Consider the following 21,162-nt stretch of genomic DNA (forward strand, 5'->3'; position numbering starts at 1 on the left):
GCCTCTGCGCAGTCTCTGGGCGGTGTCCACTGTTTTGGCAGGAGGGGCCTAGGATCGAGCAGGCCTAGAGGTGAGCCGCTATCAGCGCCGTCAAGGGGAGCAGCCGCCGGTCTGAGCTGCTACTCCTCCGCGCATGCGCTGGAGCGCTTCCAGCGAGGGAATCCCTTGAGGCAGGAAGAGGCGGAGAGCGGGCCTCACAGAGCGCGAATTCCTCACAGGCCTGGCGGGGGTATTCTGAACCCCAGCCCTGTGATACCTGACTGAGGCCCCAAGGCAGTAGCGTGGTCTGAGGAGAGAGGACGACTACCTTCTCAAGTAAGGTGAGTGGGTGGGGAAGCGTGAGGTGCTAGACTTCCCCTCTTATTTCAGACTTCAGGGTGACTGAAAGCGCTAAGTTGTGGAGTGAAGGGGTCAATTTGGAAACTTGAAGGATTTCCTTTACCAAGCTTCAAGAGAGACTGAGTAAAAGGGAATTTCAGAGCTGAGGGAGGTCATCAGCAGAACACTGTACAAGTTACAGGGGAACAGCCTGTGGTACTCTAGAGAATTGCCATCAAGTTCTTGTTTCACTGTAGGCTTACTCAATAGATCTTGTGTTCATCTGCGGAAACTCAGCTAGAAGAAGGAGGGGATGCTATGACATATGGAAGGGTTGGCTTTATTAAACTAAAGATTCTATAACTGAGGTATCTGGGTGCTGTACAGGAAAGTAATTGATGTTTCTGTGCTAAAATTTGAGACATTACTCCCTGGTAGCCAATGTGATATGTTAACAAGCTGGGGAGATGAGAAATGAAATATTGTAATAACTTTGAAAGTCTAAATAATTCCATGAGCAAATGTGAGATACTGAACTGTGATTTCTAAAGTCAAGAGAGCAAATATTATTTTTATAAACAAGCTCGTATTTTTCCAACATTGGTGTAGTGTCATTTTTGGGTGTTATTGCGTTGATTTACTGCTGGGTGGTTTGCAACCTTCACACATGTGCCTTTAGTGAATGTCTTACCCTAGGCCAGGCTACCCTAGGTGACCTGACATCCCAGGTTCCAACACTAAGGAACTGGCCCATAGACTAAAGTGAGGGATCTAGAACCTTCTGACCTATTCTGGACACCTGGGACTAGGGGTATATAAGGCCAATACCTGGGCGGCCATTTTGTCTTCCAAGAGCCAGTTGGAGTGCAGGCTGTGGCGCTAGGGGGGGGTCAGGATACTCACAGGGTTGATTACTTTTTAAGGGTTGCTACCTTACTGCAGTCACCGTCCCCCCTACCCATAGACATGGCCCGCTTTATTTGCGTTCCTGATAACCCTGCTCATAGGGTCCACGAGTCTAGAAGGACCAACCCCTGGCACTGAGGAGAACGAGAGAACGACAGACCGTAGGAGGGGGAGGGGAGGGGTGAGCGGTGTGGGAAGCTCTGTCCCGCTGTCCAGTGGAGTGAAGGTGACTAAGAACTCTGAAGAGCTCCGTAAGGGCAGAGAGAGGACTGAACGAACTAGTTACTCTATCCCGATCCAAAACCAGTCTACATTAGTCCAATCTGTCTCTCCTCACCTGTGCTTCAAAGTGCTGCCAGGAAGTCTGCTTCCCCTCCCGAGGTCATATCGGAGGGTAGTGTGGCCGCCGTAGTGAGGGTCGCCTGTCCTGCAGCCTCGATTACGGCGGTGGCAAAAGGGTTAGTAGAGGCTCCATACCACAGAGGAGAGAAAAGTGCTGGTGATAGAGGGGTCCCGGGAGCCGCTGAACGAAAGCAGAGTAGGCGGCAGGGTAAAGTTGTGGGGACACGTTCTGCGCAGGACCTGTATAGGGTTAATCAATCCAAAAGGGGCGGGTTGGCCTCAGGAAGTTAACTGCGCACAAGCGGGTCTGGAGTAGGGCCCGCCGGCTGCCTTAAGAGAAGGGGGCGGCACAATACCAGTGCTGCTATTCCCCCACGCCTGCCCAGTGGCACGGCTTGCCAAGACGACGACGGAAGCGGCTTGGAGAAGTTTTGACGAGGGGAATCCAGCGGTATCAGAGAGCCAGTGATTCCTTCCCTCAGTGCAGGCTCTGAAGCAGAGTAGCCTGGCCTGCGAGGGAGGCGTCGCTGGAGAGAAGGGGGCTGACGGTGCAGTCCGATCTCCTTCAATTGCTAGAAACAGCTGAATTGGACAGAGGCGCTCAAGTAAGCAGGGATCTGGGGTCTGGTGAGGGACCAGGTATCGGAAGTTGAAGGGCCTTGTGGTGAGTTCTCCACATGAGCCCTCTTAAAACTGTCATGCCGGCCCGAAGAGCCTGATTTGGCAAGTCAATTAACTTGAGACTGGAAGGATACCAATTCTAGAACCATTGTTGCTCAGTAAAGTTAAACAGAGTGCCAGTGTATGGCGAGTCATCTACAACCAATATATACCTGATAACTGATTAAGTTCTGCCTGTTCCCATCCTAACAAAGGGGGGAAATTAGGGGACCAATTCTGGCACTTATTGACCGAACATCTAATTTGACTTAACTAAGCAGATTGTAAAAAGAGGTCTTCAATCTGTGTTAATGCTGTTGTTGCTAACCTGACTTTATGAAAAAGGTTTTACTTTCCTATGATGCCATACCTAAACAGCCCAAGAATGGCTTACATCTTTAAGTAAGAAGTGTACTTGTTTTATTCATTGATTTAATGCCTTACTGAATTAACAGAGGGGCAGGAAATTAGTGGTGGAGGTACCTGTTGTGAGTAACTATAATACGATTAGCGGAACAAGAAAGCTTATGGAACTTTTATAAAAGTGAACCGTATTTTTCTAAATTGGTGTAGTGTCATTTTTGAGTGGATGGGAGCTGGGTTTGTGAGGGTGTGACTCAAGCATAACACACATTGACTTGAGAATAGACCTTCCTACTCTGTGCCAGGCTACCCTATGTGGACAGTAGTGTATGTGTAGTAGTATTTATTTGTTGATTAATTAAAATCATTACAAGTGAGGAAAGATAAAAACAACCAAGTAAAACAAGCATATTCATTGGTAGATAACCATTCCATCAAAAGATTCATACATTACGCAAATAATTAACCCTTTCGATGCTGATGACGAGCTCAGCTCGTCATCACCCAAAGGTGTTGTGTGCTGATGACGAGCTGAGCTCGTCATGGTGCCACTAAAATGGCATTTTCCAGCACAGGGGGGGAAAACGCCCAGCAGCCATGTGGTTAAAACACATAAGACTTACTAAAAAAAGCCTTATAATTGCCCCAAAAAAAGCCTTATAATTGCCTCAAAAACTATTATAGCAGCATTTACATAAAGTGACTTGTGTTGGCAGTTGCAACTACAGATACCAATTTTAGCTGCAATTCATATAAAAACGATAATAAAATGCAACATTAATACATTACACAATAATTAAAATACATAAGACTTACTAAAAATGCTTAGAAATACCCCAAGAACTAGTATAGCAGCATTTACATAAAGTGACTTGTTAGCAGTTGCAATTGCATATGCAAAATTTAGCTGTATTCCATATGCAACCACTGAGAAAAGTGCAATATGCATGACTATATTAAAATATACTCACAGTCCCTTAAACTAAATTAACACTTTGCATACAATGATCCTTAAGTTATGTTTCTTTACGTGTTTTATATTGCAATACAATTATTTATCCGTTCTACTCCCTTAGAGTTTCTTCTCTGCAATAATAAACTTAACAAAAAGATAAGTTTAATATTCTCCCTACTCAAACAGGTAATAATTGCTTGTCTACATGTTCTAATTCCTAATTCATTAAAGATCGATTTTAGGATGAATTTCCAAAATGTCTGCAAATGCTGGGCATAAGTTTACTATATGGATTGTTTCATCCATTTGCCTACAGAGCCTACAAATGCTTGATGGCCATTGACTTTCCCATTTTGGTATGCCATCCTTTGTCGGATATCTTCCCTAACCTTAAGTGCATAAATTTGTTCTTGAACTTTGGATTTAAGTGCTACGCTAAATAGGGTTGAGGCATCAGCTTACCAAAGGAATTAGCAATTGTCCAGAAATGATTTATTTTCCTTAATTCTTCTTTGTCAGCTATGACAGTTAGTAGTGCGGCCATTTGATTCATTTCTTTTTTTAAAACTACTTTACTCCTCATTTCATTTTCAAAATTAGTGCAATCAAAGTTACATAAGCATTCAGTTAGGTAGAGCTGCCAGTTTTTTTAATATTCTCCTTCTGATATTTCGAGACAACAAAGCTTTGCTATAGATCCTTCCTCCGAGCGGGCTAATGATATTACGGACTTCAGAAATGCTGATTGACTCGCCATAAATTGTTTTTTTAATCCAAATTCCTATCTTATGTTTGCTCGACTGATATATTTAGGAATTTTAAAAACAGCGTTATAAATTCTAATTTCTATATCGTCGAGCACTTTTGCGTGTTTACCCCGAAAGATGAGTGAGCAATAGTCCAAAGATGGAATTAACTTTGCTCTCATCACCTTCATCAAATCGTCATAATTAGGGCATAGTAATTTGTCTTTAGTTTCCTGAAGGCAAATGTAAGAGAACCACCCTTGGCTTCAAGGTTATTAAAATGTTGTCTAAATTTTAGTCCGTCATCAAACGCAATCCCAAGGTATTAATAAGATTTCTCATTTTCAATTACCAGGCCATTAATATTCCACTCTTTAATCCTCCGTTTCCCTTTTCTCTAGGTCATTATGTTCGGTTTTTTTGTATTAATTCTTAGTCCATTTTGTGTAACAGCCATTGAAAGAGTCAATTAACCTTTTTAACCCCATTTCCGTTTGGCTCAATAAAAATGATATCATCTGCATATTGCAGGCATTTCATTTCTTGACTGAATAAAAGGCGAATGTGAATTACTATCTTTAAAATGGGCTGGCAAGTCTGCCATAAAAAGATTAAAAAGGCAAGGAGCCAACACACAGCCTTGTTTTAATCCCACTTCGTATGCAATCGACGGGTCATATGCTTTCCATCGCCAATTTTGATCTGCACCCAGGTCTGGGTGTATAAAAGTATAAACATCTTTATTAGAGATTCCGTAATACCCCAATTCCTTAACTTGCCCCAGAGAATATTTTGCGGCACAGAATCAAAAGCGGCTTTTAAATCAATAAAACACATAATCTTTGCATCCTGGTTTTGACTCTCTCACCTAATGTTAATGAAATCAAATTGGTATGGGTAGAGTCTCCCTTTCTAAACCCAGTTTGGAAATTGGGGATAAGATCTTCCATTGTTGCCCAAGCCTCTAGATCTTCCAACAGGCAACTAGCAAACATTTTTTGCCTCTACATCGGTGAGCGTAATTAAACGATAATTTGCCGGATTATCCTGTAAGCCACTCATATATCGGTTGAATAACACTCCCATGCCAAAATAGTGAAATAAGACCTGTTTTAAGAACTTCATTAAAGAGAAGCATAAGCAACTCTGGCCAGTTACTTATATCAGCTTTAAATATTACGTTCGGGATACCATTTGGACCTGGCGCTCCGTTGGATCTAATCTTATTTATCTTTTTTTTACTTCGAGCAACCAGGACCCCAAATCCACTCTACATTGGGAAGGGGGAATACAACCCTCACTCCCTCCATCTATCTATTATTTTATGCATATCAATTGGACTATTATTAAAACATTTATCATCATCTAGACATTGGGTATCTATTTTCTTATTAAAGAAGCTCACCAAACTCACTTCATCAACATTAGCACTATTGCTTCTATTATTGCCACTCGATATTAATAATGCTCCAAAATAATCGTAAACCTTTGGATTTACAAGCATGATGAGCTTTTGCCCATGTTGTTTCATAAAAACCTTGCTTAGCCCTCCTGATTTCCCTTTTTACAGTTTTAACTCTCTGATTTTAAACGATGTAGTTGGCAGCGATAGCCTATTTTTATTCCGGTGCAGTGATCTTATTTCTTTGACACCTTGGCTGCTAAGGGTTTTCCCCTCCTGTGCTGGAAATTGCACTAGTGCATGATTCATGACGAGCTCAGCTTGTCATAAGCACAGCTCCACTATACCTCATGACGAGCTGAGCTCGTCATGAGCAGCGATGGGGTTAAGCTTTCTTTTTTGATATAGTAGGTGAGAAGAGTACCATCCTGGTTTCTTAGGATTTAACAGAATACCATTAGGGGGCTCATCTCTAGCAGATTTAGCCAACAGTTCATCACATAAATGTGGCCATAAGTCAACCATAGATTTCCCTTCATCATAAGCTGCATGGACATCCTGGATTAAACAGTCAAGCACTCAAGATTTTATCCTCAGTTTTAACATTCCATGTTAATCTTTTAAGATTAAAGGACGTTGGTGCTTTTACCAGAATCTTAGTTTCTGGTAAATGGTCTAGATCTAAATCAAAATTGATCACAATCCACAAGTGACCACTTTCAATACTTGGTGCAATCTCGTAGCTTTTTACTATCTTATATAAATTTCTCAGACATTATAGTATAGTCTATTACAGAGAAGCTATCTGCTTGGTTGAAAGTCAGAATATTATCAGGGTCATGCATAATCAAACTCACAATCTGTCCATTGAGATAACCATTTTAAGTCTACTGACTGCCTTTTAAGAGCAACAAAGTGCATATTAAAATCACCAGAAATAATAAATACTGAATCCAAGTGCTCATAATATAATGTTTTTATCATCTCCCAAAGCAGAGTAATTTGGGTAGGACACATTTATCAGAATAATTGAGTGACTGCTATTAGTTTAACGCACTGTAACCATTTTACCTGAAGGTCGATTTCAAAGTGAGACGCTTTTAGTTTTGATGATATATATGTATGGAAAGACCACCACATGGGCGACCCGAGTTGGCTTCTCATGTTGCAACATTACAGTATTCAACATAACCTATAAAAGGTTCTTTTGACGTGGTCCAAGTTTCCTGAAACACTAAAATACTAAGTCTTCAAAAAAACCAATTACATATTGATCCTCGATTAATGATTTTAGGTCATTGGTGTTCCAGGAACAAAGAATCAAAGGATTTGATATACATCAATTCTTCGTTTCAAAATTATGATTTGCTAAAATTCCTGAAAGCCAACTCCAATCCTCTACTAACTCTGGCACTTTCTTCAATGCCTCACAGGTTTGCAGACCAGACTGGCTGCTTCTTATCTTGATGCCATATGTCAAGTTCAATTCCTTAGATGCGCCCGACGCATTTTTTAAAACTGTAACCTGTTCTACTATGGGTCTTTTTTTGTCGTCAATTTTTTGACTAGCCATAGCTAATTTTTTACCATCCCCTTTTGGTTCATTTGGTATTAGCAACAACGGGTAGCTGGATGCTTGTACTCACCAAAGTTTAATGCCCCATTTTTCAAATACGCTACTGCTCGCCATTTTATCAACAATTTCTTTACTTAACCAAGTTGTAATTGTTATTTCCCTATCGCATTTTTCACTCTTTTTTAAACTCCACAGCTTCTAAATCTGTGGTAACCACATCTTTAAGATCTATAGTAGCATGTAATAATTTCAGGATGTTACAACGATTTAAGATATTATGTGGGCCTCTTGAAGTGTATTGAGGGCTAAAGGCAACTTTCCTCATATTGGTCATCAAATTTAAATGCTCAGTATTGTCTCTCAGTTATAATTGGCGACCATGAATTATCCTTAACAGGCACAGGAATCCTTTCAGTCATCAAGTTGACTTTAACTTCCTTTATTAATCGCTCGTGTCCCGCAGAGGGCCACTTGATCGAATCTAATAACGCCTTGCTGATAAATGTGATTCACTAAATTCTGATTAACAATATTATTTTGTGTATATTGGTCAACCACTAGTTCATTACTTGGTTTCCGGATTAATTTAGACCCCAGTTAATTGCTCATCCTACCCACTTGATCATTACAGTCCACTAAATTCTCAATATGACTAGGTTGCGTACTAATGACTTCTACAATTAGTGATTTATCAGATGTTGTATATTTTATTATTCTTGGAGCTTCGTCTATGAGGCCAGAACTAAGAATGTGATCTACGTCTCCTAGTTTTTCAGTCACACTCCATTGTTTGATTTGCCTTTACATCCCGATTTCTTATTGGGTCCAAAAATCGGGAAATATTTTATTTCAGATTCCTTTACTTTCAAGAATTTCGGATCACTCATTTTATTACTAGTAGACTTTAATGTATGTGCTTTCTTACTGTGAGCTTTCCTTAACATTTTTCTAGTCCTTTTCGAAAGGTTTGTTGGTTTTAATGGTCCGATTGAATCTTGGCGTTGTTTTGAACATTTTTTATACTACTTGAATCATCAGTTAACTTTGTAAAATCGCTAGTCACATCCTCCATTACCAGGCTATCATCAATTATGTCGCTTTCAAATTCCGGATAGGGGATCTCGGTTGCTTGTGAGTTGCTCTACTCCTTTGCATGTGGCAACTTATAAGCATCAATCAATAGTTTTAATTTATTTGGTGGTTCAATGATTTTATTACTACCTTGCTCATCTCTACCCGACAGCAGTTTTATGTGGACTGGTAACTCCAGGTCCAACAGTAAGCATAAAAACAAAAAAAAACACAAACATCTACATGTGTCATTGTACTATAAACATACAGAGACTATGGAGGCTGTAAACAAGGGGCTTCAGCCATAGTGGCCAACCGATGGCTGAGCAGCGAGCTATAGGCATGTATTCACAAAACAGACCTAATTATGTTGTACGCCATCAAAAAGTGAGCCTACTAGCAAATAGAGCAGTCAAACCCAGTACTAAAATGCACATTTATTACACCATCATTCCATAAATTTACGCAGCCAGGACAAACCTGAAACTGTGATGATCGAAGATCCTTGCCTCCGTGTTCGCAAAGGTTCAATTTCTGCCACCTGCTGGATAGAAAGCACCTGTAAATGTATGCAGTTTTACGAGTGCAATAGCTTGCACTGTAGACTTTCAAATAGTTTGGCTTTCTGCAAGCTGAAAACAAAACAAGTACTAATGTGTTTTCTGGCCCACATCATTGATTTAGGAAATAGGCAGGACAAGTTGGTTATTGGCGAAGGCAGCAGGCTTGGCGCCACGTCTGGTGGACAAGTTGGTTATTGGCGAAGGCAGCAGGCTTGGCGCCACGTCTGGTGCTGGATCCGTTTTTGCCAATGCAACTTCACACCCTTAAGTCTTTCAGGTTGGCAGATTAATTTTCTGGTGCCAGGGGCTCCCTTAAACTGAATTTAGGGGTGTTAGGTGAGTGTATGATGGTAGCCAAAGGACTACTCACCCCTAGGGTCACTATACCTCCTATAAGACGATCTCCTGTGGGAAGTGGGCATAAGCCAGTTCCAGAATTACAAAGTGCGCCCACACAAAAATGGACACTTCTGAAAAGTCATACCCACATCATGTTAAGCCACTTTAGGGGTGGCACTTGCATGGGGATGGGCATGCCTACCCAACTAGCTCATTTCCCGCCTGTCTGTCCAACCGTTCCATGTGCCAAAGGGCCCTGGATAAAGATTTGAAAAGGATTGGGGGGGGGGGGGGGGGGGGGGGGGGGCAAGAGGGATCGTTCTACTCATGTGTGGCGAGCCAGACTGACATTTCAAAAGGAAACTTCTTTGAAGCTTGCCAGCCTAAAAGTGCTAATCAGCCGGTCATCCTGGGGTAGGATGTGGGGCTTAGTTCATTACATCCGGAGCAAGAAGGCTCTCATCCCGGGAACTCAGAAATCGGTCTCAGATAGCATGCTAGGAGACGTTACCCTGGTCCCTGGAACAAGTGCCGGACAACAGAACAGGGTTGGGGCAGAGGCAGGAGATTGGTATGATTCCAGCAGGAGAGCCACAGGGACAAACAAACACAGAGACACCAACTCTATCTAGCCCAATTATCAACCTGTCAAGACAGTTATCCTCATGAGAGCAACAGGTACAAAGTTCCAACAAATTACAGAATTTGTTCAAACTTAACATAAAACTCCATCAGTTCTTACGAAAGTCCAGTTAAGGTATTATTTCAGTAAAATCTCTGCCAGACCCCAGCCCCAATACAACTAATGGTGTGGTTTAGGTGATCAGATGCCCATGTGGGTTTTTATATGTTGGCCAGGCACGTGTTAAGAGTAAGAGTGGATGGCCATTCTTTCTGCACTAAAGCACCTGCCCCCTGGAATGTTCTCTTATTACCTCCTAGAAGTTTTCAGAAATTACTTGTCTTTCATGAAATACCCAAATACCTGGTTGTTTCCGGTGCTCCTTGGGGTATCTTTGCATTTGTAAGCATCTGCAGTTGGTCTTTTTGAGATAAGCGCCGGGATGCCCTTTGCTGGGGCAGCCATGCGATCGACATATGAACATGCCACGCCAAAAAGTGAAAGTGAATATACTCTAACACTGTTGCAGATTTAGGTGCACGATACTGGGGGCGGCTCTTGTGAAGCACTGCCATACCTTTGGCCACCTGGTAGAGTCTGAGATGGCTTGTAATTGACAAGATCAGCAGGAGCCCAGGCGGCAGAAGTTTGATATCTTGAATCTGCTAGAATGCAAATGGATCTACCCCTTAGTCACAGTAGTCCATGAGCTGAACGAACAGAAGGCGATCTCACGACCGGTAGCTCTATTGAGCAATGGTTGACATGACTATAACCCACTGGTACCCTACCACAAAAGGCTGTTTTATCAGGTCCATTATGTAGGCTTGAATGCACTAGGATAGTACCAGCTATGGGACAATTAATTAGCCACGGTGGGATATACCTTGTTCCATATACAATGTGACAAAATGCTATGCAACTGTTCTTGAATTGATAACCACCGAAGACCATAAATTGTTAGATGGTGAACATTTATTTTCTCCTAGCTAGGATGGCATTTGGACGTGGACACTGAATACACTGAAGGACAAGAAATAACGCAAGTCTGTATATGATTGTACTCTGTAGTGTCAATACAGTCAACTGTACAAGAATATCTACTTGGGACACTTTACATTCTGGGAGAAAACTTGCCGTCAATATCACTATTAGGTAATGTCCTTATCTCTTCTTTAGTCATGTTGTGGACCGTTCACCTTAACAGTAATCTAATATGAAACATCCTTTTTAGGTCTCGCCTACGCAGCGCGCATGCGCTGCTTAGTAGAGACCTTTAGCCATCGGCACAGCTTTGGGGGCAAAAACGTGCATGCGTTGCATTGCTCGAAATGGCATTGTGTGCACATCCAGCGATTCCCTTGCGGGAGCGCGAGGCGCCGTATGGTCGCAACCATCGTGCCTTGCTGCACGCTCCCGCAAGGGAATCGCGCAGGCCCCCTCCCGCTGCTGCCACACGAAGCGCGCGCTTGTGCTGGTTAAGTGTTCTCAGAACCTCCCTGCACATTCTTAGGGGAAGTTTCCTAACTCGCTGCAACTGCTGTAGATATTTACATATTACTTTCAAACTTCCCCAGCCACAGCTTTAAATGTTACATTACACATGTGTGTTCTTACGACATTACAATCACTGTCAGCACGAGTTGCTTTCATTTATTATCACAGATTCGCAGAGTTTGTCTTCGGTTCATAATGTGTTCTCCCGCGAGCTAAATCACAATACGCATGGTCTGCCCATTTCTATAGTGGCTTTCCCTGGGTGTAAATAGGTAGTGATGTTCGCTAGAAACAGCTGCCGTCTTCTCTGGTTTCAGGTACATGCACCTAGAAAACAACACTCCTTCGGTATGGCAACCTCATTTTTATTAGAATTACCCAGGGACATCCGCTAATAAAATTAGAACTTCTAACGGAGGTCTTGTTGAACATCTACACAATTCTATGGTTAGATTTTTATTTTAAAGGACATTTTAATACTCAGCGTTTCATGACGTGCACCGTGGTTAAAAACTATGCTGGCCATGAGGTGCAGACTGCATCTTTTGAGGTTCCAGGAGGAGACCCACCCGTCTTCCTCTAGCGGGTTCGGACCATTTGGGCCCGGGACTGTCACACGAGGAGGCTACTTAATGAAGCGGCCGGAGCACAAAACATCTAGTCTGCTAATAAGCACTACGGGTATTCTTAAATAGTTGACAGTCTGGGAAAATCAAGGGTAGCGCTCTGAAATTATCCGAATGTTACAAGTGGCGTTTCAGAGTGTGATCCGCGAAACGCAATAGAAACAAGTCAAACGTAGCAGTGTTTGATTTCAAGCGCACATACCGTCAGGCTGTGAACATGTGCAAAGGTGTAAGTCATGACCTGCTCAGTGGGATAAACACTTGGAGCTGAGACTTGCTGCAGACTGGTGGTCGTGCGTCAATCTTGGCAAGACCGGATTAGCCCTCTATTTGCTTAGGTTAGTAAATTAGACATCTGAAAGTTAGTCATAATAACAGCCATCCAAGTGCATGAATACTGCAGAGGTTCGGTATAAAACCCGGCATAAAAACAAGATATTTTGACACGGGCAGATTTCTACACACCTGTTTCCACCTGCCCACAACCTGATCCATTTGTTGCACGTAATCAGCTCAGCGGACAAAAGAGCACGCGCCGGGGCGAAACATTGGCAGCGTCCTTACAAATGGCACCGCACTCTGCCCTTTGTTTTTTGTATAGGTAGAGCTGGACCAGTTTTAAAGTCACCTTAAAACAGATGCCAGTGAAGTCCCAATGGTCAGCCCAGATTCATGGCAGATATATAATATTCCCAGTGCTCACAAAGGTGTATTTACGCATGTGCTGTATTTGTTCATCGCAGGCCGCCTCGCAGTGGTCTTCATATCGCATCGACTTTTAGGCAGAGGATGGGCTTGGAAAGCAGGCGGACCCGATAGGTCCTTGGTTTTAATTTCTTTGCGTCTCCAGACAACTGCTGCTGCTCCTCCCATTGTCCTCGGAAACATGTTGCAGTTAACCTACTCACAAGATGCTCGCATTTGCATTTGAAGGACTAACTTTGCCCCTCACCCAGAGAGCGTTTCAATCCATGAGCAGCTCAAGAAAGGCAGAAAGCCAGGAACTACATTTTTTTTCGCATTCCACAACTCTGCACTTTGGCTCTGGGATACTGAAAGGACATTGGGTTGAGTTGATATGAGATTTAATGAAGTATCCATTAACTCCCTCTCTTCTGTGGTAGGGGGGTGAGTAAATGGATGCAGTTTTAAATACTACCGATTACTAATTAATAATGACCAGCCTCCAATTTAGCCATTGCTCTTTTTTTAACAGCATTCTAGTCTCTTGGATGTTCCAAAGACAAATGATGGGCTTATGAGCATATAATTCCTCAACTGAAGAGCCGTCGGGCCTTTATTTGTGTAATCAAGCTAATTACCCCAAGGAAATAATTGTGATTCCATGTGAGCGCGATCATTAGGTGCATCTTCACATTAAAAACCATCAATATGTATGTCTTTTTTTATTGAAGGAAGTTACACAACACATGTAGGTAGGGGGCAGAAAAGGAAACGAGGGAAAGAAGGGAGAGAGGGGGGTGAGATGTCCGTCATTAAGGTTAACTGACCTCTCCGACTGACTTAACTATCTATGGAGAGACAGTACTGATATGAACACTACCTGTACATATGGATGGAAAGTGATCCAACCTTAAAATTTTTTTTTTTTTTTTTAAAAAGGGAGCCACTGGTTTGTGGTTTCAATGTGTTGTATTTAATTTGCATTCCTTATGCTTTTTCCACTCATTCACGAGTTATTCTTTCTAGCACTTGAATTTCAAACTATGGAGCAGTCGCTTTACAATAATTTATATATATTGAATAGCAATACAAGTTAGAATTAACCTCAATTGAATTTCTGCATTTATGTGTTGTAATTGTGGTACACTCTTCCCTCTATTTAGAAATGTTACAATCCTGTTACTTGGATTGGGGAGGTTTGCCTCCTGGTTTAGTGTCAGGATAGGCTAATTTGCTTGCTATTAGGGCCACTCCTGTCTTGATCGGTAGGTTTTCAGGGGACACCTGTAAGTGCGCTCTGGGTTCATGTATTAAAAAAAAATCTAGCACTGGAATCAGCATAGATCAATAGGAGGGATAGGATACCAAACCTGTTTTCACCAGTGTCAGGCACATATTCTAAAATGGCTTGCCTGTTCACTTCTAATGGCAGTAATGGAACTGACCAACACTGGGGCATATCTGCAGGTCAAAAAGGGACCACTTTCCTACACACAGACGATGTGCTGAGTTTTCAGCAAGCAGTCGTCTTGACTGAGGTAGGTCGCAAATGGGGACATGTGCTGGAGGAATCTTGGCCCCTATAAACGCTAGAAAGTGGTGGTAACTTTCAAAGAATTAACTTTCACAATTAATTTTAGGAATTCCCAACTTCTACACAATGGTAAGTGAAAATCGATGAATTCTCTTTATAAACACCACTTGTCAAGTCAACCACATTCATGCTCAGGACGGCTCCCAGCCATCAGGGGTCACAGTAGACGTGTGCCCATGGCGGCGGGAGCGAACCGAACGTTGCCGCTCCACCCACGTGTGGTTTTCCCCACCTGTGCAGGAGAATTAATCAGTGGGGAGAGTTCAGACGGCTCCCGACCACCTGGAAACAATTCTATAAAATCCCAAGAACAAAAGTGTTCTGCTACTACAGAGCATTGTATTGTTCCAAACTAAACATAGGTTTGTTACAACCACTTTACACTTTAGTCTGGTTTCCCAAACAATCAATAAAGCTAAGAGCATAAATTAGCTGGCTTAGACATAGTTGAGTGCTAAGTACGACACATCACCACCAGGTGTTAGTTGCTATGGAGTCTTCTTGTTTGGAGGGACTACTGGAGAAGTGGAGTCATGGAAAGGGTTTGCTGGTGCCCAAGGCCTTAATATTTTTGGGGACAAAAGCTTGGTAGACTTAGTGATGTTTCACATGTTTTCTAGTTGGCATACAGCGCTAAGAGCGGAACACAACAGAAACAGGCCAAGTGACTGCAAACCAATAATAACCATTTTGCACGGGTCTAGAAAGGAGTTTCACTGGTTATTAAGAGGGCAGACTTTAGAAAGACAGCTCCTTAAATAAATAGTTTAAACAAGCATTTGCAATGCAATTAGTCTAGCCTTTGGGACCTTATATGTACCTAGATATGCAGCACATCAACCTGGGTGCTGAAACATCTACTGTTCTTTAACATGAAGGGAAAGTAAGCACCACACTGCGTGACACGCCGGGTATGGGAAACACATGGAGGGAAATATTGCTTTTCAGCTGGAAACAGTATAGTCCAAAGCTCTGTTTTCAATATAAAATCAAGGCCTTTGTGGGCACATCACAGAAAATAAAAGATTTTAAAACAATATTATTGTCTACGGGTGCCCGTGGAAGACCATTTCTATGGACGGGAATCTAGAGAATGCTAAGCGATTCTGGTAGATTACTGACCTCTGCTGGTCGTTTCCCATCAAGACAGTTTAATAGTCAGTTGAACAGAAAAAAAAGTCCATAGGCGGAAACAAACAAGTCCTAGGGCTGTTCGCCAGAGCCCATACATACGAGAGGTCTCGAATGCTCGACCTAAAAACGACAGCAGCAAGCAAATGCTATATCCCTAAATGTCCTTGAATAAAGGGGGGGTGGGGGGGGGGGAATTAAAGTGCATACCACTTGCTTCCATTCAACTGCACAAGACTTAACAATACCCGAGTGAAGCAGTCGCAAGTTGTTGATGGGTAGTTTAGGTTTCAGTTAGGAATAGAACTTTCAAACTTTGATACATATACATGTCAAGAATACACAAATGGCAGGATTGCTAAAAACCATGTTTATAAGTACCTGCAGAGTTTCATTGTTTAAGGCTGTCGAGTTTCTTTTCCTCCTCGGAGTGGACTGTGAGGGATATTCAAACCTAAATGTTGAACAAGACAGATCACATAGTAACTTGCTCCTTCTGTCAAGCAGCCACATACACTTCATATGCCTTTCTACAGTCTAGTTCCACTTTTTTCTGCAAATCAAAATAAACTTTAATCTAGTATTGGGCAAGAAAAAGCGCACATCTGCCTTTCATGAGCAATTCACATCGAGAATAGATTAAGTAGCGTGGCAACTTGAAAACTTCCATTGACTTCTTCCCTGAGTGGATGTCTAACATCATGCCAAAGACATGAAGACAGAGCAGCATATTTAAGGAAAAAACGTATTTTGATCTATTAACACGGGACGTTTAATCTTGCTGTAAGTTGCTCAGAAGTAGGAGGCTGTGTAAAACCCCCATAACTTATTTACGGTCTCCTTTTCCTAAATCCAAAATTAAGTGATGGATGAGTGCCTGGAAGTTGTCCAACGCTTGGGGTGGCATGCAAACCCACTACCTCACAGTAACCTCAGCTGTATGCAAACGAGCTTGGGTCATGCTTCAATGAAACAGTCCAGCCCTAACTGCCATACCAGACCCTCTATGAACAGGAACACTGGTTTCAGCCGAATCTAAAACCCCAAACGTTGACAGAGCAGATGTCTCATCACACCTTCAAATATCAGTACAATTTAGCATTTAGAAATAAACTCAGCCGGCACACGGGCTAGTTCCAGAACTAAAAACACAAGGTAGCACCTCAGGGGAAATAAGGGCTATAAAGAGTTTATAGAAATAAGTTAGACTGCAAATATTTAGAGATTCAGACAAATCTCATAAAAGTTGCTAAAACTCAAGCATATTAACCTTCTCAAACCATTATAGCAGGAGAACTCTGGAATAATCCTAGGATTAACTAATGGAACAATTAAATAGAAACATTACAATAAAATAAATTTAAATAAATGTAGAATAGAACGTGGGCAGTGCACGTAATAAAAGACATAGGTTACGCCCAAACAACGATAGCCTTCAAAAGATTCAGAAGCACACCACGTCCAGATACTGCATAGCAGAAAAGTGGCATACGGTCCGACATTTAAAACTAAGCTGTCTGGCAGTTGTGCCAGTATAAAAAAATAAGCAGTTGGAACTCAACTCTTTCAGCAAAAATAGCTTTTTAGTGACAGATTTAACATACCTGAAAGAACGATCAATAACAGTTAAGATATCGCCATGCATGAGAGCCACAGGTTGTTGAATACAGACACCATTCAGCTGCGTCGGATTTACAGAACTTAGATTGGTTACAATTGCCTGAAACGTTAGAAGATTGAGTTAATGAGAACCACCGACATTTAATACTACATATATATACATACACACACACACACGAACCTCTGCCTCTTGGCTTTTAAAGTTGCAAATATTAATGCTGTCAGACAAGATAGCTCAGTGAGTTGCATGCTATTCATAAGTTTGACTAACTGAATGGTTATCTGAGCCTGCCAATTGTTAAGCCGGTTAAAGGAACATCACTGCAGTAACACTCGTTAAGTGTAATTCAGAAGCGCCGTTTGCGTGAGATACCAAGCCCCCCCCCCCCGGCAAATGTGTATACCATGCACGTGTAACTGCAGTTTTGGCAAACAAGAATCATATGTATCACGTTTTGACAACGGGTTCTCTAGTCAGTACGAGCTGACAGACATTTGTCAAAGGGCGAATTTACCTCTTTATTCTCATTGACTTCGATTTTGCAGTGTTCTTTGGACACATGGGGCAGCTGGATGCGAATATCGCATTCAGTTTTCCTGTGGTGTAAAAAAAAAACATAAACAGGCTTCTACCTTCCTCAAGCATGCTTCATGTAATGAACACTAGTTTAACATGCGAACTTTATCCACGTTCTGGTTCAATATACCAAAAGCTCCGCAACATCAGTTATAACTGGATAGAACATGCATATTATGGTAATAGCAAGGGGACAACAATGGCAGTCGCACATTAACCGCAAGTCAGCTTGCATACCATCCACCTGCAAACAGTATTCCATGCAGTGTGCAATCATAAAAAGCTTACTAAAGTAGCAAGCACACCTGTCAAGTGGAACAGCGACTCCAGAAACTTGATTCACACAGACTAACAGAATACCCTACTAAATGCGCAAAATAGCTTCCTAGTAATTTATTCGACTACTATTAGGATGGCGTGTTTACGGGTACTAACCACCACCGCCCACTTTGCATTCAAATAGTAATGGCAGATGCGCCAAAACTGCATTAAGGCACGGAAAACCAGCGGTGCCATGAAATGCTGCCACTTTACGAGTAAACGCCCATGTTACGTCTCTTCAAGCAAGGTGGTATTAAAGACTGGGAGATAAAATAGAAATTCATTGTTTTGTCTATTTACAGTCTAGGGCATCTAATTCGCACGGTTGAACTGTCAGGATATGCAGGGATGCATTTTAGACGCCCAAAAACCAAGGTTGTTAACTTACTCGCGCATTACAAGCAGCAAATTATGGCAACGGGCAGTTGCTGTATCAGCTAATTATTTAAAACAGAAGGGGCGAATGTTTAAAGGGTAAAGCAACTAGATACAAAAATCCAGATGACTGTGCGGGATCACATCATCCTACTGCTGCTACTTCAAGTGACTAAATTCTGCTGGCAACCCAAAATTAAACCATTGGCTACATGCTAAAGACCTTTACATGCAAAAACTTTGTAGTTAAAGGACGCCCCAGCTTGTCTACAATATGTTAAGGAAATAGAAACGTTGGGTGCTTCTCTTCGCAAGGTGCTCAAGTAGTCATTTCAAGATAGGACCATTTCTAATAAAGCAAAGCATTTATCGAACACGAACTGTAAATTGAATTCAGTTGACATCTAAACCATCATAACAAACTAAGTGTAACATGAACAATTTACCTCCCAAACAAACAGCTCGATGCAGTCAATGGAAAGTGAGTTCCGTCTGAACCATTTCTTTTAATAACCACAATTTTCCCATATAGCGGCATCTTCGTAACTGGAGATCCTACCTGAAAAGATTACAAACCACTGTGAGAAATACACGGTAAATGTTGTGAACCCCAACAGTATCTATGCACGCGAAGCCCGCCATCACCCGCCTTCATAAACCAAACAAAAGAGCGCGGGAGCTGTCAGTGACGCAACAGCTGCGACCGTAGTGCCAATCGGGCCCAAAGGCGCTCGCGGGACCCTTACTGACAGTGTGAGGGGCTACAGGCTCAAGTCTGCACACCAAGGGCTATAATATAGGCTGCGCACTGCTCAGCCGCGTTAGTTGCTGGTACAACAGGTACCTTGCAGCCCTGCTTGGCCTGTAAGAGGGGAACAGCTGCCTCTAACGCGCAGCCCAGTAGACACCCAGCGCTGATCGTCAGTTTCGCTGCTCAAGTACCACGAGCGGTCCCCCGAGACCACGTTCAAGCCACAAGGACACAGTTGCCTCTGCCTTTCCAATCGTATTAAGACATGAACTACGAACACTGTCGAGATGCGGCAGGGCTCTCGCGACTCTGGCAACTGCATCTGGTCCCTGCACCAAGACCTGCATTGCGCTACCAGGATTCAGTGCAGGGTAACCTAGGCGGCTCCATTCCCACTACTCGTTCTTTGCTGGGCTCTCGCTACCTATCACTGCAGCCCAGGTCGGTGCATCTAGGGGAAAAAATACTTGAACCGCTCTAGATACACCAGGAGCACGGCGTGCTCCTGGTGTATTGCTGTGAACAAACCCAGTAGTACACAGGTAGCTCACGTAATCCTTCGGAAGCTGTATCGTTACTCAGGTGTACATGTCAAGTACTGACTTGTGAGGCCAGCAGTGCACGCAGACGTCTATCTATTAGTCCGTTTCCACTACAGTAAAAACTAATCTACGCCTGCAGCCTTAAAACCATATCACCCCCCCCCCCTTGAAGAGCTTGCCTTGATTACTTTCAGCATATGATCTTAATCTTAGAGAGCGGGTGAAACCTCAGTACCAAACAGGTAGAGAGAGTTTCCGGTTACTCGGCCCAGCAGCATCCCATATTTAAAAACAGTTTTTCCAACAAGATATTTATTTACTAAGAGCGAGGCGGCATCAATAGTCAAAATTAGGCACCGATAAGGACACTAGTGGCCGGGTATTTGCTTACGCGTGTAGCAAGTCAACATCTGGACCGCCAGAAGCAAACATGCGGTCATACAACTCAAACAAAAGGGCACGATGCTTTAGACCAGTAATGCTGACCCTTGGAAAAAACGCGCACAAACTATTGACAACATCCCCAAAGGCTGCCCAAACAATTACAATATGACAATTTTAGTTAACCGAGTGCACATGGTGTTTAAGCTTTGCGCTGAGGGTCACTCGGCTGTATCCAATCAATGGTATACTCGAAGAATTAAAAATGCATTGGTCGGGTTCCCTCGTTATCAGGCCCAAGTGGCGCCTCCGTTTCGGATGCTGCAAATCCCAAGAAGTCAAAGCCCACCCAGCAAATGAAGGATCCTCCCAGATCCTTCAAAACTCATGCAATCTCACCTGTAAATGAAAGTTGACCGCCGAGGATCGGCAAGTCCATCAAGGGCACCGAGGGCCGAAAAGTCAACTGCGCAGCGTCGCCGACATCAGCGCATACTCGCACCGTTCTCCCCTAACTCGTCTAAGTGCACCCTTGGCGCGCACTGCAAACCGCTGCCGCCGCCCTTCTGCAATCCGCGTATCCTTCCGCCGCGCGCACAACACTAACCGGGCTAAGTTGCACAGCACTAAAGAACTTTGCAATGACACCGTTACCTTCTTTTTGCTCGAATCTGGAGCACCCAACGAACGGTCCTCCGTTCAGCAGACCGAACGACAACTTTTAGCTGGATTATTTCCTAAGGCGGATGGACACCTTTAAAACAACTTATTTTCAAATGTGTTCCGAAATTCCCCGCGAAGCCGTTTGATTGGCGAGCCTATGTGTCGTAGAGAGAAACGGCCAATGAAAAGTTGGGGGTGGGCGTGGCTGTCTGCACAGTGCGCCATTTTAATACCTACTAGAAACTAGACAACAGAAGCCTGCTAAGGCGGGAGGAAAACCATAATGTTTTTTTTTTTCGTGTTTTGTTTTTAGTAGCCTGCCTATATTCCGACGAAGTGTACAATGCGGTTGGCCGTTGCTATCACGTCAACGTGATGTTTTCTTACGCTTCCCTTAACGTTAGATTATCTTTTGTACTATCACCGTAGTTTGCTGACATTGAAAGTAAGTTTTGTAAACACACTGTCGGGGAGGAAGAGGAGGAGCGTCGCGCCTTCACTGTATTTGGCGCTCGTATTTCATGGAAGAACTGTCCT

The 21,162-nt window shown here is 42.8% G+C and overlaps 1 protein-coding gene across 7 annotated transcripts in view; it reads right to left on the reverse strand.

Moving 5' to 3' along the window:
• The window catches only part of LOC147711836 (uncharacterized), a 106,126-nt gene extending 85,446 nt beyond the window's left edge, over window positions 1-20,680 (reverse strand). For 2 of the 7 annotated variants that reach the window (XM_086922560.1, XM_086922558.1), the window contains exons 1-6: window positions 20,362-20,532; window positions 18,735-18,847; window positions 17,531-17,612; window positions 17,000-17,115; window positions 15,777-15,849; window positions 8,820-8,883 (exon numbers count right to left, since the gene is read on the reverse strand). In XM_086922560.1, coding sequence (XP_086778686.1) covers window positions 8,820-8,883; window positions 15,777-15,849; window positions 17,000-17,115; window positions 17,531-17,612; window positions 18,735-18,826 — 427 coding nt within the window. In that variant the 5' untranslated portion in view covers window positions 18,827-18,847; window positions 20,362-20,532. Of the gene's footprint in view, window positions 1-8,819; window positions 8,884-15,776; window positions 15,850-16,999; window positions 17,116-17,530; window positions 17,613-18,734; window positions 18,848-20,361; window positions 20,533-20,616 lie in introns of those variants that run through there. The other 5 variants (XM_086922559.1, XM_086922561.1, XM_086922562.1 and 2 more) reach the window with 5 other exon arrangements.
• Window positions 20,681-21,162: the final 482 nt, after the last annotated feature.

This window comes from Lissotriton vulgaris, chromosome 5, assembly GCF_964263255.1.
Source record: "Lissotriton vulgaris chromosome 5, aLisVul1.2, whole genome shotgun sequence".
Taxonomy (NCBI): domain Eukaryota; kingdom Metazoa; phylum Chordata; class Amphibia; order Caudata; family Salamandridae; genus Lissotriton; species Lissotriton vulgaris.